This window comes from Carlito syrichta, unplaced genomic scaffold (genome assembly GCF_000164805.1).
Source record: "Carlito syrichta isolate Samal-C Ts95f unplaced genomic scaffold, Tarsius_syrichta-2.0.1 Scaffold233958, whole genome shotgun sequence".
Taxonomy (NCBI): Eukaryota; Metazoa; Chordata; class Mammalia; order Primates; family Tarsiidae; genus Carlito; species Carlito syrichta.
In genome coordinates this window covers 338,372-362,745 of record NW_007178054.1, presented here as the reverse complement: position 1 = coordinate 362,745, position 24,374 = coordinate 338,372, and the positions used below count along the sequence as shown (strand labels likewise).

Sequence of the window (24,374 nt, the reverse complement as noted above, 5' to 3'; positions counted from 1 at the left end):
ATATTTCAATAAAAAAAGAAACACTGTGAAAGTGACGCAAAAGGAAATAAAATGCTTTCACTTGCTCTCCTTACTCAAAGCTTTCTCATTTCTCTACTGCTTGAAGATTCCAAGATCAATATCACTTCTCAGTAATACTCAAAACTTGCTATAATATTATGTATTTGCTTAAAGATACACATATTTCTCTGACTGTTATGTCTCCTTTAGTAATTTCTTCTTTCACCTTTTATTTACCTATTGGACAATTATTTGTTTTTTAACCCTTATCTCTTCTGAGTTGTAGACTCATGTTTCTCTCTGCCCATTGAACTTCTTTGTCTATGATGTCTCCAATATACTTCAAACTAAACCCATCACAGACTCCCTTAAACTACTCCCTTCACATTTCTATATTTCTATTTCTGGCACTAGCATTTTAACAGTCGATGATTTTTTTTTTTTTTTTTTTTGAGTTGGAGTCTCACTCTGTTGCCCAGACTGGAGTGCAGTGGCCGCTCCCGGTCACCGCAGCCTCGACCTGCTGGGCTCCGGCGATCCTTCCGCCTCAGCCTTCCAAGTAGCCGGAATTACAGGCATGTGCTACCACGCCCGGCTGATTTTTTGATTTATTGTAGAGATGAGGTCTCGCTGCCCAGGTGGGTCTCGAACCCGCGGGCTCAGGCAATCCACTCACCTCAGCCTCCCAAAGGCGCAGGATTACAGGCTGAGCCACCGAGCCCGGCTGTCAATGATTTTTATGACGCCCTTTTTTCTCTATCATTACTCACATCCCAACAGTCTATGTCATATTCATTTTACCTATAATATGCCTCTTTTGCCCTTTCCTTTTACTCACACCTGACATATTACTACTACTTCTCTAAAGTAGATTCTCTTTCTTTTTTTTATTTTTGGAGTCAGGGTCTCACTCTCTCACCTAGGCTGGAGTGCAGTGGCACCATCACGGCTCTCCTGGGTTCAAGTAATCTTTTCATCTCAGCCTCCTGAGTAGCTGAGACTATAGGCATGCATCACCATGCCAGCCATTTTCTTTTTTTTGTATTAGCAGAGATAGGGTCTTGCTATGTTACCCAGGCTGGTGTTAAACTCCTGGGCTCAAGTATCCCTCCTAAAGTGCTAGAATTACAAGAATGAGCCACTATGCCCAGGCTGAGGTGTTTTTTTACTTCTTGTCTTATCTACTAACACAGGCTTTTGGTCTCATCTTTGAACTTTAACTCTAGTGCATCAAATAAAATGTCAGATTAATTTCCTTAGGGCAGGGTTTTGGCTATAACCTTCCTAGCTAAAGAACCTGCAATAATTCCTACCACTGGTTATATTAAGTATACATTTCTTAGCAATGCCTTAAACTCCATAATACTACTTAAGAGCATAAACCCATTTTCTAAATCTATCTCTTACTTCTTCTTAGTCATATTTTATGCTCAAGTTAAAATGGCAGTTTACTTTTCCTCAAACTGGCCTAGTTCCATCCGTGCCTTAGGTAGTGTTCGTCATTTTATCCAAAATACTTTTTACAGCTTCAGTTCTTATTCCTTCATAAATATTACCCTGTTAAAATGACAAATTTTTCAACGGCTATTTCAAAGGCACCTTACCTATGATGTACTAGTATGGGAGTTGCTATAGTTTTAGATTGCTATACCCTACAAATCTCAAGATGAAATATCATCTCCAGAGTTGGAGGTGGGGCATAGTGGAAGGTGACTGAGTCATAGGCGCAGATCCCTCATTAATGGCTTAGTGCTGTTTTGGCTCTATTAGTTCATGTAAGAACTGATTGTTTAAAATATCATGGCTGGGAAAAAAAAATAGCATGGCTGGGCACAGTGGCTCATGCCTGTAACTCCAGCACTTTGGGAGGCTGAGGTAGGAGGACTGCTTGAGGCTAGGAGTTTGAAACCAGCCTGGGCAACACAGCAAGACCCCAACTGAAAGAAAGAGAAAGAAAAAGAGAGAGAGAGAGAGAGAGAAGGAGGGAGGGAAGGAGAGAAGGAAAAAAGAACAGAGGCTCAAGTCTGTAATCCCAGCACTTTGGGAGGCCGATGTGAGAGGATTGCCTGAGCCCATAGGTTTGTGAATGGCCTGGACACCTTGGTGAGACCTCATCTCTACAATAAATAAAAAAATTAGCTGGATGTGGTAGCATACACCTGTAGTTCTGGCTACTTGGAAGGCTGAGGTAGAAGGATCACCTGAGCCCAGCAGGTCTACGCTGGGATGGCTGTGAGTGTGCCACTGCACTCCAGTCTGGGGGATGAAGTGAGACTCCAATTAAAAAGAAAAAGAAAAAAAAAAGAAGGTAAAGGGAAGGAAAAAGGAGGAAAGGAAGGAAGGAATGAAGGAAGGAAAGAAGAAAATCAAATAGCCTGACACTACTTCCTCTCGCTTGCTTTCACTTTCACCATGTGACACACCTGCTCCCTTCCCACCTGCCACTCAGATTGTAAGCTTCTTGAGCCCTCCTCAGAAGCCCAGCAGATGAGGTGCCATACAGAACTATGAACAAAAATAAAAAATTTTTCCTGTATAAATTACACAGCTTCAAGTATTTCTTTAGAGCAATGCAAAATGGGTTAATACAGAAAACTGATACCAAGGAGTGGGTCATTGTTATAGATACTTGAAAATGAGAAAGTGGCTTTGAAACTGGATAACAGACAGAGGGTGGAAGAAATTGGAGGGTTCAGAAGAAGATAGGAAGACGAGGGAAAGTCTGGAACTTATTAGAGACTGGTTAAGTGGTTGTGATCAATATGCTAATAGAAGGATGGGTGGCAAAAGTCAGGTTGAAGAGGTCTCGAAGAAAAGGAGGAACTTATTGTGAACTGGAACAAAAGTTGCCTTTGTTACACCTTAAGCAAAGAACTTGGCTGCATTGTGTCCATGCCCTTGTGTAAGGTAGAACTTGAGAGTGATAACAGAGAGAAATTTCTAAAAAGTAGAGCATTCAAGAAGTGGTGTGGCTGCTTCTAACAGCCCATGATCACATATGGAAGCAAAGAAATGACTTAAAGTTGAAACTTAGAATTAGAAGGGAAGCAGAGCAGAAAAGTTTAGAAAAGGACTTCTGGTAAGATGGCGACAGGACAGGTGGGACTGTGAGAGTCTTTGCAAAAGCCAGTGTCCATAAAGTCTCTTTGCATGAGTAGGTGTGTGCTGGTGGGTGAGTGAAAGTCCCGTCTGAGGTGAAACTCCAGCTCATGCACACGGGGCTGTCCTCTGGAGGTGACTGCAACCTCCCACCGCCCTGAGATTGGAGTCGCTGGCACACAGGATCGTCTGCCGCTCTCGGGACTCTCCTGAGAACAATCTGCCTAATATAACTGATTCTCATAGCCTGGCACCTGGTCCATACCATCACCTGTGATGGCAAAGCAGCTGGAGCCCGATCAGATCTGTGGAAGAGAAGATCGGGAAGAGCAGGAGAGGAGCCTCACTTTCGATGAGGAAACCCTGACTGCAGCCATTTTCTCGTCCCAGGACCAGGCAGAGACCTGCATTGCCCAGCCCAGCTCCACCCAGCCTCCAACTGGGACCTAAGGTAATCCCATCAAACTGGGAGAGACAGAAGCCCCTCCCCCATGCTGGAACAGTCACAGATGCGTCAGATCTGAGAGGAGACCCGACAGGCAGCAAGCCAGGTGAGTCCAGACCTGAACCACCCTCCTCCCACAGTAGGCCTGAGGCACATGACCAGGCTGAGGGCAACCCTATCAGCCTAGATTGAGAGCAGAGGGGAGGGGGTGGAGATCAGAGCTGAAAGGAAGTTAGACTTACAGGAACCACCTCAGAGAAAGTTTGCGTGTGTGTGTTGCTCATTTTTGTTTGTTTGTTTTAGTTTTATTCCTCCCTCTTTCTTTCAGTTTTCAATAACATTTTCGTACTTGCTTTGTTGTTGTTATTTTATTGATTTTTTTTTAGACTTCCTGTCTGTGTATAAGTATTTTTGAGGGAGAGTATATCAATAAGGTTTTTTTTTGTGTCAGTTTGTGTGTTTGTATGATTGTCTGTATGTGTTTTAGTTTTTTTACTCTTTTCTGTCTTTGTGTCTCTCTTCATTTATTAGTTGGTACATATCTCTATTTTCCCTCTTATTCCTCTCTCCACCTTCCTCTTACCTCCCCCTCCATTCCTTTTTCCATTCTTTTCCTTTTTCTTACCTCACTTTGCTTTCAGGGAGCAAACCTATACCCCCACTGCATGGGCTGGACAGATTGTAAGGCAGTGGGAAGTGGGTTCCAGGGGATCCACACAACTGTCAGTGGATACTGGGATCTGTAGATGGATTCTGAATCACAGCTCCTCCTCAATTAAATCTCAAAACTGCAAAAAGTACAGCCTCCTACCACAGTCCAGATTCAGAATTGAACAAAGCCAGAGAATCCACATAAGGAAGAATAGGAGATTGAGCAAACAGAAGTAAAAGCTACCCCCCGAATCCCCGAAAAACAAAATTAAAGAAGAGGAAAAAAAAAAAAGGGAGGGAGGAAAATCTACAGAAATGAAGAAAAACCAGAAGAAGAATATGGGTCTCGCACAGATCCCTGGAAGGTCAGCCACTAAGAATACAGACTTTGGAATGCAAACAATGAAGAGCCCCCAGAATGACTGGTCTCAAACCACAAACCCAGATATCAGACATTAATAGAGAGAATAAACAGAATCGAGGAGAGACAGGAGGAAAGAATCAAGGAGTTGATAAGTGCAATAACAGCAATAAAGAATACAGTGAATGAAATAAATAACAAACTGATAAGCATGTAAAGCAGAATTAGCCAAGCAGAAGAAAGACTCTCAGAGCTTGAGGACCAAAATATGGAACTAACCAAAACTGTCAAAAACATAGAAAAGAAGCTTTAAAGACAGAGAAAACCTTCAAAAGATGAGCGATTATTTCAAGATGCTGAACCTAAGAGTAATTGGACTGACTGAGGCAGATAGAGAGACAGAGACCACCCTGGAACAAACATTCCATGAAATTATCCAAGAAAACTTCCCTCATCTCATCAATAATGTGACCATTCAAACACAAGAGATTCAGAAACCCCTGTAAGACAACAAACGAGTAGACCAACTCCTAGACACAAAGTAATTCGCCTACACAAAGTAGGTATAAAAGAAAAAATCCTGAAGGCAGTGAGAGAAAAAGGTCTTACAATGGAAGACCAATTAGAAAAGCAGTGGACTTATCCATAGAAACACTTCAGGCAAGGAGAGCTTAGAGCCCAATCTTCAAAGTTCTCAAAGATAAACAATTTTGACCAAGAATTACCTATCCAGTTAACCTAAGCTTCATCTATGATGGGGAATTAAAATCTTTCTCAGACATTCAATCCCTAAGAGTTTATGCTGCCTCCAGACCAGATCTACAAGAAACACTTAAGAAACTCTTAAACACAGAAGGAAAAAAAGAATGACAATGCCCTTCACAAGAATGCAGGAAAAAGATTGAAAACACACATGAATCAACCCAAAAACCAAACGAAAGAAAACAAACAGCAGCAACAAAACAAACTCTATAAGAACCTCATGATAGGGACAAACTTTTACATTTCAATAATTAGCCTGAACGTGAATGGACTAAATGTACCACTGAAAGGACACAGAATGGCAAAATGGATAAAATATCATGAGGTAGCAATATATTGTCTCCAAGAAACTCATCTCACCAGAAAGAACACTCACAGACTCAAAGAGAAGGGGAAACAAAATTTCAGGCAAAGAGAACACAAAAGAAGGGAGGAATGGCAATTTTAATATCAGACAAAATGCCCTTTAAGCTATCAAAAATTTTAAAAGATACAGAAAGTCACTACATAATAAAAAGTTCAATCCATCAACAAGACATATCCATCCTCAACATATATGCACCCACCATAGCAGCACCAACTTTCATAAAGCAACTTCCAGGTAAACTTAAAAAAGATATTGACTCAAACACTATGATAGCTGGGGACTTAAACAGCCCACTCATGATCCTAGACAGATCATCAAGACAAAAAAATCAATAAGGAGATCCAGAACCTCAACGTGATGCTTGACCAAATGGACATATGATACCAACAGAATACTCTACCCAACAACCATGGAATATATATTCTACTCATCGCCACATGGAACATATTCTAAAATCAACCACATCTTCGGCCATAAATCAAGCAGAAACAAATTTTACAAGGTTGAATTCCTGCCATGCACCTTCTCTGACCATGGTGGAATAAAAATAAATATCAACACCAACAAAGCTCCCCCAAAACTCACAAAGACATGGACAGTAAACAGCATGATACTAAACAACTCCTGGGTCAACATGGAAATCAAAATAAAGATTAAAAGATACCTGGAAACAAATGAAAATGAAGAAACATCATATCATAACTTCTGGGATGCCATGAAAATAGTACTAAGAGGGGAATTCATAACTCTACACACACATATGAAGAAAATGAAAAGATCACAAGTTAACAGCCTAACAAATCACATAAGGGAGCTAGAAAAGCAAGACCACCCAAAACCCTAACTTCAGCAGAAGAATCCAGATCACCAAAATAAAAGTCCTAATTAGGGGCATAGAAGACAAAAAGATGATATTAAAAAAAAAAAAAAATCAATGAAACCAAAAGCTGGTTCTTTGAAAGGATAAACAAGATTGATGGTCCCCTAGCTAGACTGACCAAGAAAAAGAGAGAAAAAGCCCAAATAAACACAATCAGAAATATAAAAGGTCAAATCACAACTGACTGAAGAACTACAAAAGATTATCAGAGACTACTATGCACATTTATATGGAAACAAACTTGAAAACTAAAAGGAAATGGAGGACTTTCTGACATCACAATACCTCCCCAAGTTGAAACAAGAAGAAATCAAGATCCTAAACAGACCAATAACAATCCAGGAAATTGACCGTGTCATAATAAAATTACCTACCAAAAAAAAAAAAAAGCCCTGGACCAGATGGCCTTCCAGTAGAATTCTACAAAACAAACAAGGAGGAACTGATACCAATCCTACTGAAAGTAATCCAGATAATAGAGAAAGATGGAACTCTTCCCAAATAATTTTATGAAGCTAACATCACATTGATACCCAAACCAGGTAAAGATCCAACAAAGAAAGAGAACTACAGGCCAATATCCTTGATGAACATTGGTGCTAAAATTCTCAACAAGATCCTAGCAAATTGGATTCAACGACACATCTCAAAAAATCATCCACCATGACCAAGAAGGTTTCACCCCTGGGATGCAGAGCTGGTTCAACATTCGTTAGACCATAAACATAATTAAATACATCAACAGATGTAAAAACAAAAATCACATGATTATATCATTAGATGCAGAAAAAGCTTTTGATAAAATCTAGCACCGCTTCTTGGTAAAAACCCTCCACCATCTAGGCACAGGTGGAACATACCTCAAAATAGTAAGAGCCATCTACGAGAAACCCATAGCCAGCATACTGCTAAACAGACTGAAATTGGAACCATTTCCCCTGAAAACCAGAACAAGACAAGGATGCCCACTCTCACCCCACCTTTTCAACATAGTTTTGAAAGTCCTAGCTAGAGCAATCAGACAAGAGAAGGAGATCAGCGGTATCCAAATAGGAGAAGAGGAAGTCAAGTTATCCCTCTTTGCAGATAACATGATTCTATACCTTGAAAACCCAAGTGAATCTGTCAAAAACCTCCTTGCACTGATAAAGGACTTTGACAAAGTTTCAGGGTATAAAAGCAATGTGCATAAGACAGTCGCATTTCTATACACCAAAAATAAACAATCAGAAACCCAAATAAAAAGCACAATCCTATTCACAATAGCCACACACACACAAAAAGAAATACCTTGGCATCTTCCTAACCAAAGATGTGAAAGACCTTTACAGTAAAAACTATAAAACATTGCTCAAAGAATTCAAAGATGACACAAACGGATGGAAAAATATTCCATGCTCATGGATTGGAAGAATCAACATTGTTAAGATGTCTATCCTACCCGAGGTAATCTACAGATTTAATGCAATAACCATTAAATTGCCAGCAGCATTCTTCTCAGACTTGAAAATGACAATGCAGGAAAATTCATAGGGAAACATAAATGACCACGAATTACCAAAACAATCCTCAGAACAAAAAGTAGAGTAGGAGGTATTACACTCCCAGACTTTAAACTCTATTATACAGCTAATAACCAAAAGAGCCTGGTATTGGTACAAGAATAGGCACACAGACCAATGGAACAGGATAGAGATTCCAGAAGCAAAACCTCAATTTCTCAACCAACTCAACTTTGACAAAGCTTCCACCACCAACAACTGGGGAGAGGAGAACCTATTCAGGAAATGATGCTGGGAAAACCGACTTACCACATGCAGAAGATTAAAACAAGACACAAAAATCAACTCTAAATAGATCAAAGATCTAAATGTAAAACCTCAAACTATAAGAACCTTAGAAAATGCAGGAGACACCGTTATGAAATTGGAACTGGCAATCAATTTCTGATCGAAACCCCAAGTGCCCATGCCATAAGAGATGACAGACAAGTGGGGCCTCATCAAACTGACAAGCTTCTGCAAAGCCAAAGAAACCATCAAGAGAGTGGGAAGACAGCCCACAGACTGGGAAAAAATATTTGCAAACTGTATGTCTGACAAAGGCGGAACATCTAGGATCCATAAGGAACTCAAACATGCCAAAAAGAAAAGAACAAACAGCCCCATTACAAAGTGGGCAAAAGATATGAATAGACAGTTTTCAAAAGAAAACATACGAGCAGCCAACAGATACATGAAAAAATGCTCAGCCTCACTAGTCATCCAAGAAATGCAGATTAAAACTACACTGAGAAACCACTTAACTCCATCCAGTCAGGATGGCTATCATCAATAACTCAAAAAACAACAGATGCTGGAGAGGATGCGGTGAAAAGCAAACACTTCTACACTGTTGGTGGGAGTGCAAACTAGTACAGCCTCTGTGGAAAATAGTATGGTGATTCCTAAAAGCTCTAAAAATCGACTTTCCATATGACCCCACAATCCCCCTTCTGGGAATATACCCAGAAGAACTCAAATCACTCTATAAAAAAAGATACCTGTACACATATGTTTACTACAGCATTGTTCACAGTAGCAAGAACATGGAACCAACCATGCTGCCCATCAAAAGAGGACTGGATAAAAAAATGTGGTACATATACACAATGGAATACTATGCAGTCATAAAGAACAAAATCATGAACTTCATCACAGCAACCTGGATGGACTTAGAGTCTATAATACTGAGTGATCTTTCAAAGAAACAAGGAACTGAGTATTACATGTTCTCACTCATAAGTGGACCTTGAACAATTACCATAATACTATAAGAAAAGGATTGGCAGTAGTGGAAATCTGCCTGGGGAAGGGGAGCACACCAGTCAACAAGGGTACCTGCACAATGAACATTTGTATACCTAACTCTGAATTGTACCCCACATCTTTAACATTAAAAAAAAAAGAAAGAAAAAAAAGTTTAAAAAATTCCAGCCTGGCCATGTGGTAGAGAAAAAAATAGCATTTTCAGGTAAAGAACCAAAGGACATGTGGAGCAACCATTTGCTATAGAAACTAGCATGACTAAAAGGAAACCAAGTCTTAATAGTCAAGACAATTGGAAAAAGTCCCTGACGCCTGATGTCCAAGGAGCCTCCTCAGGACACTGCTTTGGACATCACAGGTGCTCAAAGGGGTCCAGGCACAGCTCAGCTGCTGTTCAGGAGGACACATGCCATAAGGCTTGGTGGCCTCGCCATGATGTAGAGACTGCAGGGGAGTAAAAGCAAGAGTGAAGGAGGCTTGGCAGTTTCTACCTGGTTTCAGAGGATGTATAGGAAAGCTTGGGAACTCTGGCAGAAGCCTGCCACAGGGGCAGAGCCCCAGCAGAGGCTCTACTAGGGCAGTGCTGAGAGGACGGGAAATATGGGTTGGCGTTCCCTACACAAAATCCTCAATGGGGCACTGCCTAGTGAAGCTATGGGAATGGGGCCGCCACCCTCCAGACCCCAGACCAGTCGTGTGCATCTTTAGCCTGGAAAAGCCACAGGCATTCAATTCCAACCAATGAGAGCAGCCACATGGGCTATGCCCAGAAAAGCTAGGGAGAGAAGGCTGCTCAAGGCCTTGGGAGCCCACCCCTCATACCAGTGGGCCCAGGATGAGGTACACAGATCAAAAATAATTTTGTAGCTTTAATACTTAATGTCAGCCCTGCTGGGTTCTGTACTTGCACCAGGCCTGTTGCCCCTTTCTTTTGACTAATCTATCTCAATGCCTGTACCACAACTGTATCTTGGAAATAACTTATTTTTATTTTACAGGCTCATAGGTGTAAGAAGGGACTTGCCTTGAGTCTCAGATGAGACTTTGGCCTTTCGAATTGATCCTGGAATGAGTTAAGTCTTTTGGGGACTATTGAGAAGGAATTATTGTATTGTGGAATGTGAGAAGAGCATAAGATTTAGGGGGCAAGGGGTAGAACGGTGTAGTGTGGACTATTGTGTCTTCCAAATCTCTTGTTGAAATGTGATCCCCAGTGTTGGAGGTGGGGCCTAATGGGAGGTGACTGGGTCATGCGAGAGCAGATCTCTCATAAATGGCTTTGTGCTATTCTCACTCTATTAGTTCACTCAAGAAATGATTGCTTAAAAGAGCCTAGCACCACTTCCTCCACTCTTGCTTCCACTCTTACACCATGTGACATGCCTGCACCCTCTCTGCCTTCTGCCATGGTTGTAAGCTTCCTAAGGCCTCACCAGAAGCCCAGGAGATGTGGGCACTATGCAGAACTGTATGCCAAAATAAACCTCTTTCCTTTTTAAATTATTCAGCCTCAGTTATTTCTACATAGCAATACAAAACAGACTCATACAGGAACATTATCTCTTTTGAATCCCAATATATTTAAAGGTTGAAAAACATTTCTCTATAGGGCTTAGCACTGTGCTTTGCTATAGTTGATCACTGATATTTTACTGAATTAAATTGAACTGCATATACAGGGAAGTAAAAATAAAGCTATCTAGTTTGCAAACAAAGATAATATTTATGAGAAAGGTATCTGTACTCAGAGAAAGAATGTCTACTTCATATCAAATGATAATATTTATGAGAAAAATGATAATAATAGCTAATATTTATTAAGAAAATACTGTGTCAGGTACTATTCCAGGCACTTAGCATGAAACACCTCACTTAATCTTTAAAATAGCTCTAAGTTAAATAGAGTTATTTCTCCAATTTTAGAGATGAGGAAACTGAGTCACAGAGTTTGGGTAACTTGCCCAAGGTGACATGATTAGATGTAAACAGTCACAATTTTAATAAAACAGTCTGACTCCAGAAATTGAGGTCTAGACAAGATGAAATATTAACTTATTGTATTACACATTGTATCTTATATCCCAGAATTTACTGCTTGTTAACAAATTATGAAATGAGTATCATGTGAGTAATTTCCCAACAATGTCTTTTAGATCATTTGTTTCATCATGTTACAAGAAAAGAATTTCATAAAAGTAACTGGATACTGAACAAACCAAACTGACTATGAATTCCTTCAGGATTATGACCATAACTTATTTATCTTCATATACTAAGAATCTACTCTAATATTTGACACATAATTATGTCAGAGTCAAAATAAGTGAAGAGTCACAATAATTAAATTCAAGGTCAATCCATTTTACTTTTAAAGTTTTCCTTTTTCCTCCTAAAATGTCTGCATTGCTTTGGTCTCCCAAAATCAATTTTTAAAATTACAAGTTACCCCTCAATAGAGTAACTCGCAAAATATATAATAACATTCTTGTGCAATATTTAAATATATGGAGAAAGCTGCAAAAAAGAATAAAACAAGTATTGAAACATAGAAACAAAGAGTTAAAAGATAAGTAAGAATTTGCTTTCTGATTTTAAAAGGCAATGGCATTGCGGGAAGAGGAAAAAAAAAAACACACAGGATAAGTAGACAGGCCCTTAGGCATAAAAGAGCCTGTTTAGGGAACTGTAAGTGCTTCAGTTAGGTCATAGTGTAAAGTGCATATTGGGGATTGGCATGAGCCCATAAAGACTGACACTAAATAGATCAGAAGGGGTTTTAATGCTCTGTTAAGCAAATTAACATTATGTTGAGCACAGAGTGTTAATTCTTGCACCTATCTTTGCTATAGACAGATCTCTTGCTAGAGGCTAAAACAAAACATTATAAACTGAATCCTCCAATGCAATGTTTTCAAACTCATGCTACATCAAAATACCTTTTTTCATATAGTAAGAAAGATTCCACAAATTCATTTATTTGCAAGTCATATTTTAAGAGCATGGCAGAATATAAAGAACTTAAATGATACCTGCTTAAAGAAAAGTACTGAAGAGAAAATATCTTTTCCTTCTTGTTCCCCTGTCTCATTACTTTCATTTTGATCAGTATGGGTAAATGAAGCTAAAGGGTTCCAAGTTCCTATTCTATTTCATTTCAAAACACCATGGGAATCCTGGCACAGGTCATTTTTCATTTACTCTGATTATCTTTATTATTTCCCAAAGAACATACCCAGAATGTTTTTCTGAAGTTCAGGAGGTTTTTCAACACAGAGCTCAACTTTCCAATGATGCTGGAAATTCCAAGCAACACGTGATGAATTTTAAAAAGCATACCTAGGAGTGCAGTGAGTTTGGGAAGCAGTCCAACTTGTACCATCTTATTCCTCAGTCCTGTGTCAAAGGATAGGTTTAGTAAAAGTCGGAGGGTAATATTCAGCAGATCTTCATGCTCACAAGGTACCATTTTTACCAGTTTTTCAACAATATCCATTTCCACCTAAGTAAAATAATAATACAAATACAGTGAGGTTCTATTGCACAACAAGACAAAAAAAGAATACAAATATTTGTCTTTACCCTCATGTATATATGTTTTTCAAGTAATTATGTGTTAATCTTATGCTCCTATTTCAATCATATACAAAATTAGCTCAAAATGGATGGATCACAGATGAAAACAACAACAAAATCCCTATACAGGCTGGGCACAGTGGCTCATGCCTATAATTCCAGCACTTTTGGAGGCTGAAGTGAAAGGACTACCTGAGTCCATGAGTTTGAGACCACCCTGGGCAACTTGGCAAGACCACATCTCTATAATAAATAAAAAGAAATTAGCCAGGCATGTTGGTGCATGCCTGTGGTTCCAGCTACTTGGAAGGCCGAGGCAGAAGGATCAACTGAGCCCAGCAGGTAGAGGCTGTGGTGTGGTGGCCAGGAACATGCCACTGCACTCCAGCCTAGGTGACAGAGTGAGACTTCAATTCAAAAAACAAAACAAAACAAAAAACACTCTATACAACTTATTTTTAAAAACATAGGAAGATATCTTATTGAACTTGAGTTAGACAAAGATTTCTTAAATAAAACAAAATACAGTTCATTAAAATCTTTTTTATATGCTGGATTTCATCAAAATTAAAAATTTCTGCTTTTCATAGGAGAATAAAAAGACAAGCCACAGGAAAAAAGGAAAAATACTTGTAAAACATCTAACTTGTATCCAAAATACAGAAAGAAATTTCAGAAGTTGGTAGTAAGAAATTTAAGCAATCTAACCTCTCTGTTGTTCCACTCAAAATTATATTATAATTTATTTCCTTATTGTTACATTAATGTTATGGTATTTTTATTAACATAACTATGTTACATAATGTTAATATATTAAAAAATCTGATGATTTAATTTAATCTACGAATTAAAAGTTTTTTTGGGTAAACTAAATTTCCTTTAAAACCTATATCTAAAAAGCAAGGTCAGTATTATTTCACATCAAGAGTAAAATGAATACTTTATTTAAATAAATAATACAACCTCACAAATAGATCAGCCACCACTCCAAGTTCTTCTATAAATATAAATGCCACAGGCTTCAGCTAATGCTAATTTAGGTAATATTTTTCTTTTGAAAAGCAACAGTATATGTACATATTGGTTGTTACAGCAAAACTTAATAATAAAATTACCTGGAGCATTTGTTATTAATCTGTATTTCCATTGCCCAGAATGGAATGCAAAATATGTGCCATTAGTCAATCAGATGGTTAAACACTAGACTAGTATTTATTTAACACATCATGTCTTTTTGGCTGATAAAAACCAAATTCCAAGAGCTAAATTTAGTTAATCATCTCAACACCCTCTCAATTATATTTCTATAAAGTGGAACTTATAGTTAATTAGTATTTTTAGTAAACATTCTAAGTAAAGTGACAGCTTACCAACAATCTAATCTATCTGCAAGTTTATTTCAGGCTTTAAGTATACCTTTCAGTGTTTCTGGATGCCAACATTTAAAAATCACTTATTGTTAATCTTACTAAAAATGTCTTTTAAAAAACAGCATAAAAATAAAAGACCTAAGAAATTTTTGTTCAGGAGGCAAAGAAAAAGAGTATGAAAATGAGTAGCTAGAGATCTGTTTTCTCTAGCAAATTAATGTCCCTGATCCTCTCTTCTACTCTATATGCAAAGCTAGGAGGCTAGATTCACTAATCTGGCCATGAATTTAAGGTCAGTCAACTTCTAGAAATTCTGATTCTATAAGATGCTCTCAAATAAAACATATACCTTCCACAATAAAAGATAAAATGCATACCATCTATGGTAAAACCCTAGGCAATCAATATTTGCATAACCTCGAAGAATAAATTTTCTGAACCTCAGACTTTCCTCCTCAATAAAAAAATGAGGCTTAATAAGACTTTTTTTTTTTTTTTTTAGTTGAAGTCTCACTCTACAACCCAGGCTGGAGCACAGTGGCATGATCAAGGCTCACTGCAGCCTCAACCTCCTGGGTTCAGGAGATCCTTCCTCCTAGGACTATAGGTATGCACCATGCCTGCCTAATTTTTTTTTGGTTTGTTTATTTCTTGAGATGAGGTCTCACTATGTTGCCTAGGTTGGTCTTGAACTCCTGGGCTCAAGAAATCCTGCCATCCTGGCCTCCCAAAGTGCTGGGATTACAGACATGAGCCGCCATGCCTGGGCAAGACAATTTATATTTCTAACTATGATCTTACCAGAAAATAATTTTTAATAATATTCTTAACATGCTTTTGATAGAATGAACACACAATTAGTATATTACTTAAATATAAATCTAATCTATACATAGTAGATACATGCTGATGCAAATCAATTTAAAATTTGAAAACCTAGTAAAGGTGAACTTAATCTGACCATTTAAATGGAAGAACACACTTCAATTTATAGCAAGGAGGAGCAATTAGCCACACTCTAACTATTCAGTAACTTATATATTACCATGTAATCATAATCTTAAATTTAAGATCAGTGACAACAATTTTGATTAATCTCTCTAAAGACATTTAATCTCAAAACAGTATCAAGTATATAGTGAACATCAATAATTTATATACTAATGATAAAAATGACATACTAAATATATAGGGATAAAATATAATTTCATATTCAATAATTTGAATTCAAGGCACTTATTAAATTTTATAAAACAGTCTCAGGTTTTCAAAGAGCATGCCATATCACTCACCATAGCATAAGCTACTTTCTACTTCATTTGAATTTAAAAGAATAAAAAAGAGTAGGGAGAAATACTATTCACTTAGAATATCTAAAGGAGAAGCCACTTATGTCAATAATACACAACCATATAATGACATATATGGTTAAAAAATGGTCGTCAATGGAGTTAAGGTCAATGATCCAATAATTTCATTTCGAGGAATCTACTCCAAGAAAATAATCAGAAATATAAACAGATGTTATGTAAAAAAATGTACAGTGAAGTGCTATTTATAATAGCTAAAATTATGAACAACTCAAATATTCAAAAACAAGGAATATTTAATATATGACCTATTTAATATAATATTGCACTTAACAAAGACGTTTTAATGACATGGTAAAAAGCAGATAAGAATTTTTATTCTCTCTTTATATATTTATGTATTATTTATATTCTATATAGAGGAAAATAAAATATGATCAGGTTGCATTTCTCAAAGATCACTGTATTAATAATAAAAGATGTCAAGTAGTCAGCTAGCATAATAATTCAAATAAGAAATAAAGAAGGTATGAATAAAGAAGGCATGAACTAATATAATGGCCCTGGAAATAGACAAAAAGGGAAAGTTTCAAGAGATTTTTCAGAAGCAGAGTCAACAGCTTGTGGCTACCAAGTAGAACAGTAGGCAACAAAGAAGAGATTGGGCTAAATTGTAATCCTACAATCTAAAATTAGAAATGCAGGAGGCAAAATAGATTAGGGGAAAATAGTAAGACCAGATGACGCTAAAGTACATTTTTGAGTTTAAAATACTTTCTACAGATTATGTTTAATCAGGCAAGATTCATTCTATATAATACATTAGAAAAGATTTTTATACAGAAAACTTCAACCTTCTGGAATATTAATTAATATGAAATATATTTCCTATTAAAGTCATTTCAGTGAGTTATTGCTATTATAAGATCTTCATTCAGAATTATCTCAGTAGGAGGATAAAGTGTTTAATTTTCATCAAAATATTCTAACTTGAAAATGGTTAGTATGGCCGGGCTCGGTGGCTCAGCCTGTAATCCCACGTTTTGGGAGGCTGAAGTGAGTGAATTGCCTGAGCCTATGGGTTCGAGACCCGCCTGGGCAACTTGGCGAGACCTCATCTCTACAATAAATCAAAAAATTAGCAGGGCGTGGTAGCGCGCGCCTGTAGTTCCAGCTACTCAGAAGGCTGAGGCGGAAGGATCACAGGAGCCCAGCAGGCGAGGCTGCGGTGGCCGGGAGCGACCACTGCACTCCAGTCTGAGTGACAGAGTGAGACTCCAACTCAAAAAAACAAACAAAAAAAAAGAAAGAAAATGGTTAGTATGGACTGTTTCAAGAAAAAGTTTTTAAGTTACCATATCATTTTTATTCTCCATAAAAATGCTGAGTTTCTTCAAGAATGACACAACTAGAATAAGCAGTTCAAAATTGTCTCGATCAAGAGCCTTCACCAACATGTGAACTATGTTCTTGTTCCTCATCTTCAGTTCTGTACGAGTATCCTCAGCAAGATTCAGAAGTAAATAAAGAGCAACTAGAAAAGTAAAATAAATGAAAATTAAATGATTAGTGTACTGAATCAATATTTTTCCTCTGACAATCTGTGAATGACATGAATCAACAATTTGAAAAATCATTTCTACTCACCAAGATAAACAGAAATAGTTCTAAAAGGTAATATATTATTTTGAAAATGTTAACTAATTAGTAAATTGGCTCATTAGAAAGCATATGTATATACAGAATAGATAAATCTAACATTTATCTCATATTTCAATAGATAAATATTCAATAGATAAATATCTATTTATTTTATGCTTCATATTTCTGTCACACATTCATATTTCATTCACATTCATATTTCAATAAATATTTACTTAACAAATATTTGCGATATAAAGGCAAATCACACTTATAAAGTATGACTATATGCCAGTCCTGCTGATATAGAAATGGTAACTCATTTTCATTCTAAAACAATTTTATAAAAAAAGAAGTATTATCAAAAGTTTACAGATGGGAAACCCCAGATTCAAATAAATTAAATAAATTGTCCTACCCACACAGCTAGAAAGTAGTAAAGCTAAATTAAAATTCAAGCCCATCAGAATCCAAAGTTCACATATTTACACTATTGCATAATACTGACTTTCCACATAAAGCGATGTGAAAAGGTTTTAAAGTTGGGTTTAAAAGGAAGCAGACTTTTGCTTGCAGCCAAGGCACATATAGTAGGTTGATAGTGTCCTACCAATGAATCCAATGATTAGTGCCCTAATAAGAAGTCAGGACAGAGACAGATACAATGGGAGAGACTTGTGAAGATGAAGGCAGAGACTGGAGTGACGCAGGTACAAGCCAAGAAGCGCCAAGGGTTTCTGGGAGCCACCAGAAACTAGAAAGAGACAAGAACGTATCTTTTTTAGAGCCTTCAGAGAGAAGGCCCTGAGGACACCGTGCCTTTGGCCTTCTAGCCTCCAGAATTGTGCCCATTGTTATGCTAATTGATTACAACAGCCTTGGGGAATTTGTAGAGTAACAGGGATTGAATTTTAAATCTTCAACTGAAACTGCAACAACCACTCAGACTAAAATTCCAACAGTGGACACCAGACAATAAATGACAGTGATTCTTGAAAGATGAGAAATAGGCGAGATGGCCTCAAGACTGCCCCAGAATGCTGCCTTGGGAAATTTTTCAGGTTACCACACAGGCAGAGAGAATCCAGGTAGAACCTGACAGAATCTCTGAGTTGAGGAGATGGAGCTGAGAGTCCAGAGAAGCCAAGATGACTAGAGTTCACAGAAAAGAGTATTATAGAAAAGAGAGTTGCATAGAGAGAAACTCTGGAGTTTTAGAGAAGTCTTCCTTAAATATCAGACTACTGATTGACACATGTATGTTAGGAACCTAAGTGAGGCTGAGTACAGAACAAAATGAATGGAAGAAAAATCAGAGGATGCTCAAATAGGCTGGAAATAATGCCTGATTCTACCAGCCATACTGGAAATGTCATAATTCATGGGAGAGTGGGTAGAGTCTTCAGACAGTCCTTGCCTCTGTAGAGGGAAATAATTAGTTTAGACTAAATAACTCCTCATGTCCAGACTAACAAATTATAAGAGCAAGATCTAAAAAGAATCAAGCTGTTTCCAAGTAATTTAATTATGAACCAAGACAAAGAGTAAGAATATTTATAGGAATAAAAAAGTCTACACACAACAGTGTAAATTTCAAAGTCTTGCAGCCAATCAAAGATTATCACTAATTCAAAGAAACAGGGAAATGTAACTTACACAGAGGAGAAAACTCAACTAATTGAAACTGTTCTGGAACTGACTTAAAGGATAGAATTATTGGAGAGGAACATTAAAAACTATTTAACTGTATTCCAGATCTTCTAAAAGTTTAGTAGAGACACGGGAGATATAAAATATATTCAAACTTCTAGCAATAAAAACTACAATGCTTGAGATTGCATACTCTTGAGTATTGTTAGTAATTGTTAGTATTCAGTTTTTAGTTATTAGTTTCAGAAGAAACTAACAGTAGTTTACAGATGGAAGAAGCTTAGTGAAATTGAATGCCCAATCATAAAAACTATCCAAAATTAACACACATAGGGAAAAAAATGGCAAAAATGTAAAGAGTATTAGAGAATTGCGGAACAACTTCAAGTGGTCTAATATATGCGTAATTGGAGTCCCTAAAGAAATAATAGAAAAAAATTCAAATTTAATGAAAACTATAAAGCCAGAGTTCCAATAAGCTCACTATACTCCAAGAACAAGAAGCATAAAGAAAATTACACCAAGGCACATCATAATCAAATGCTCAAAACAAATAATGAAGAGACAATCTTAAAAGCAGCCTGAGAAAAAGAAACCTTGTATAACAAAGATAAGGATAACAGCTTATTTCTCATTAAAAACAATGCCGATGCCTGATTTCTAAAAGAACTAGAAACTGACCTTCCATGTGACCCAGCAATCTCCCTACTAGAAATATACCCAGAGGAACTCAAATCATTCTACAAAAAAGATACCTGTACATGCATGTTTATTGCAGCACAATTCATAATAGCAAAAACATGAAACTAACTGTGCTGCCCATCAAAACCGAACTGGATTAAATAAATATGTGGTACATATACATGATGGAATGCTATGCAGACATAAAGAAGGACAAACATATGAACTTTGTAGCAACTTGGATGGATTTAGAGTCTATAATACTCAGAGATCTATCACAAAAATAAAGAACAGAATACCATATGTATTCTTTTATTTATTTATTTTTACCATATGTATTCTTAAGTGGACCCTGAACATTTACTATAATACTATAATGAAGGAATTGACAGTAGTGGGATACTGCGGGGGTGGGGACACAATATCAATAAGGGTACCTGATCTCAAACCAGACAAAGTGGCGACCAAAGGGAGGCCCGAACTTTACCTGTATGATGTCCACTTGTATACCTAATCCTGAATTGTACCCTACATCCTTAAAATAAAATACAAAAAAATAAATAAATAAAAATAACGACAATGTAAATATGGCAACAGTGGAGTAACATCTTTATAGTATTAAAATTGTCAATCTAGACTTCTAAACCAGTGATAATATTAAAAAGAAAAAAAAGACTTTCACACATATAAAAGATGAAATGATTCATCACAGGTAAATCTGTATGATAAGAAATATTAAAGGAAATCCCTCAGGCAGAAAGAAAATGACACCAGACAGAAATATGAAAATACAGAAGTTATAAGATCAGTGGAAGTTGTAACTATATTCATAAATATACAAGATTATTTTCTCATTATTTAAACATCTTTAAGATAAAATTAACTGTTTACACAAAAACAACAATGCATTGTATGGTTTATAACATAAGTTATAACATGATAAATATCAAAAATGGCATAAAGTTGGGAGAATAAAGGTTTTAACACTAAACCTGAAATAGTACAATATACCTGACAGCAGATTTAGCTTATAACAAGTTAAAGATGTATATTTAAAGTAGATAACTTATGATTAAGTATGCATAGTATAAACCTTAAAGCAATCAGTAAAACAACATAAGATACCTAAGCCAAAGATGGAGATAAAATAGAATTTCAAAAATGCCCAATCTATAAAAAGGCAGACAAGGAGAAAAAGGGGAGGAAAGACACACACACACATGCAAAGTAAAACTCTATACTGTTCATAAGAAATACACTTAATATAAAGGCATAAATAAGTTAAAAAGATGGACAACCATATACCCTACTAACATTAGTCAGGCAAAACTATATACTGTTTATAAGAAACACACTTAATATAAAGGCATAAATAAGTTAAAAGGATGGACAACTATATCCCATACTAACCTAAGAAAAAGCAGATTTCAGACCAAGAAATCATACCAGACATAATGAAGATCATTTCATAATGCTAACAAGGACAATTCATCAATAATACACCTACATCCTACATCTTTATGTCCCCTCAAGAATAAAGCTTCAAAATATGTGGAACAAAAACTGGAATAATGCAAGAACATAAATAAATCCACAATTACAGTCAGAGAATAATTTTACTCTCTCAATGGTTAATATAAAAAGTAAAGAAAAAAAATCAACAAGATAAAAAGACTTAAGCCGGGTTCGGTGGCTCAGCCTGTAATCCCACGTTTTGGGAGGCTGAGGTGAGTGGATTGCTTGAGCCCATGGGTTCGAGACTCGCCTGGGCAACTTGGCAAGAGCTCATCTCTACAATAAATCAAAAATTAGCCGGGTGTGGTAGTGTGCGCCTGTAGTTCCAGCTACTTGGAAGGCTGAGGCGGAAGGATTGCCAGAGCCCAGCAGGTTGAGGCTGCGGTGGCCAGGAGTGGCCACTGCATTCCAGTCTGGGTGAAGGAGTGAGACTGCAACTCAAAAAATAAATAAATAAATAAAAAAGACTTGGAACATCAACATCGACCAATTTCATTTCATTGATATTTATAGAGCAACCCATACATCATAAAACAACAGCAGAATGTATATTTGAGTGCATACATAACCTTGCAGAGAGACCACAGTTCTAGGCCATAATAACAAGTCTCAGCAATTTAGAAGGAATTACAAAGTATTTTTTCTGATGACAATGAGCTAAGCTGAGAATTAATACCATGAAGATCTCTGGAAAATTTCCAATTATTAGGGGAAAAAAAATAACTTACTTCTCAGTAGACCATAATAACAAGTCTCAATAATTTAGAAGGAATCAGGTATTACAAAGTACTTTCTCTGATGACAATGAATTAAGCTGAAAATTAATACCATGAAGATCTCTGGAAAATTTCCAATTATTTGGGGAAAAAACGATTTGCTTTTCAATAACCCATGAGTCAAAGAAGAAGGCAAAAGACAAATCTAAAAGTATTTGAACTGAATGAAAATGGGACATATTAAAATCTGTGAGATGCTACCAAAGCAGTGCTAAAGGGAAATTTATAGTACTAAACATCTTTATTAGAGAAGAAAGGTCTTGAAAGAATAACCTCAGCTTCCACCTTAAAAACAACAAAATGGGAGCATAATAAACTCAATGTAAGCTGATGAATGAAAGTAATAAAGATTAGAGTATAAATCAATGAAACACAAAATTTGGAGGGCTAACACTACTTGATATCAAAATTTTCTATAAACCTAAGTAACAACAACACTGTGTTATTGGCATCAAAATATAAAAAAATAATAGAACAAAATAGAGTCCAAAAATAAAAATGATTCTGACAAAGACATAAACCAATTCAGCAGATAAAAGTTAGTCTTTTCAACAAGTAGTGTTTGGATAATTAGATATCCATATGCAAAAAAGAATAAAGAACTTTGATTCATTCTTCACACCACATATAAAAATTAACTCAAAATATATTACAGATCTAATTTGCAAACTTTGATACTATAAAACTTCTAGAAGAAAACATAGGAGAAAATTCCTTGTAACCTTCAGTTAGGGAAAATTTTTTTAGATACAATACTAAAATCATTACCCATAACACTAAATAAATTGGACTTCATAAAAATTTAAAATTCTATTCTTCACAAACTACTTTTGAAGAATAAAATTTTTGCAATCACATATCTATTAGGGTCCTGTATCCAAAATAAAGATATATAATAAACAATACAATTAAAAACAGGCAAGTGTTATGAAGAAAAACTTTAACAAAGATAAAGAGATGGCAGATAAGCACATGAAGAGATGCTCAACATAATTAGTCACTAGGGAAATTCAAATAAAAACCACAACAAAATACCACTACAAATATTTTAGATTGGTTAAAATTAATAAGACTGACCACATCGAGCATTGGTAAAACAGAAAATAACTGGAACTCTCAAACACTCATTATGAGAATATAAAATGCTATGATCATTGTGGGAAACCATTTGACAGTTTCTTTTAAATTTTATTTTATTTTGAAGATGTGGGGTACAATTCAGAATTAGGTCTACAAGTAGACATCATACAGATAAGTTGGGCCTCCCTTTGGTCCCCACTTTGCCTGATTTGAGATCAGGTACCCTTATTGATGTTGTATCCCACCCCTAACCCCAGCAGTATCTCACTACTGCCAATATCCTTCTTATAGTATTATGGTAAATGTTCAGGGTCCACTTATGAGTAAGAACATGTGGTGCTATGTTCTTTGTTTCTGTGATAGACCACTGAGTATTATAGACTCTAAATCCATCCAAGTTGCTATAAAGTCCATATGTTTGTCCTTCTTCATGTCTGCTTAATATTTCATCATGTATATATACCACACTTGTTTATCCAGTCCAGTTTCAAAGGGCAGCACAGTTGGTTTAATGCTTTTGCTACTGTGAATTGTGCTGTAATAAACATGCATGTACAGGTATCTTTTTTGTAGAATGATTTGAGTTTCTCTGGTTATATTCCTAGTAGGGAGACTGCTGGGTCATATGGAAGGTCAATTTCTAGTTCTTTTAGAAATCGCCACACTGTTTTCCATAGAGGTTGAACTAGTTTGCATTCCCACCAGCAGTGTAGAAGTATTCCCTTTTCTCTGCATCCTCAACAGCATCTGTTATTGTTTGTTTTATTAATGACGGTCATTCTTACTGGGGTTAAGTGGTATCTCAATGTGGTTTTGATTTGCATTTCTCTGATGATTAGTGAGGCTGAGCACTTTTTCATGTGTCTGTTGGCTGCCCGTGTATCTTCTTTTGAGAAGTGTCTATTCATATCTTTCGCTCACTTTTTAATGGGGCTGTCCTTGCACTGATAAAGGACTTTGGCAAAGTCTCAGGGTACAAAATAAATGTGCAAAAGACAGTCACATTCTTATATACCAAAAACAAACAGGCAGAGAACCAAATAAAAAGCATAATTCCATTCACAATAGCCACACCAAAAAAAAAAAAAAAAGGAAAATAAAGAAAGAAAAAAAGAAATACCTTGGCATCTTCCTAACCAGAGAAGTGAAAGACCTTTAAAATGAAAACTATAAAACACGGCTAGCCGGGCTCAGTGGCTCAGCCTGTAATCCCGCGCCTTTGGGAAGCTGAGGTGAGTGGATTGCCTGAGCCCGCGGGTTTGAGACCTGCCTGGGCAGCAAGACCTCATCTCTACAATAAATCAAAAAATCAGTCAGGCGTGGTAGTGCATGACTGTAATTCCGGATACTCGGAAGGCTGAGGAGGAAGGATCGCTGGAGCCCAGCAGGTCGAGGCTGCGGTGGCC

The 24,374-nt window shown here is 36.7% G+C and overlaps 1 protein-coding gene across 3 annotated transcripts in view; it reads right to left on the bottom strand.

Annotated features, from left to right (window-relative positions):
* The window catches only part of KIFAP3 (kinesin associated protein 3), a 150,195-nt gene that overhangs the window by 91,329 nt on the left and 34,492 nt on the right, over positions 1 to 24,374 (bottom strand). For all 3 annotated transcript variants that reach the window (XM_008051783.1, XM_021709449.1, XM_021709450.1), the window contains 2 exons: positions 16,981 to 17,159; positions 12,709 to 12,871 (listed from right to left, as the gene is read on the bottom strand). In XM_008051783.1, coding sequence (XP_008049974.1) covers positions 12,709 to 12,871; positions 16,981 to 17,159 — 342 coding nt within the window. The remainder of the gene's footprint in view (positions 1 to 12,708; positions 12,872 to 16,980; positions 17,160 to 24,374) is intronic.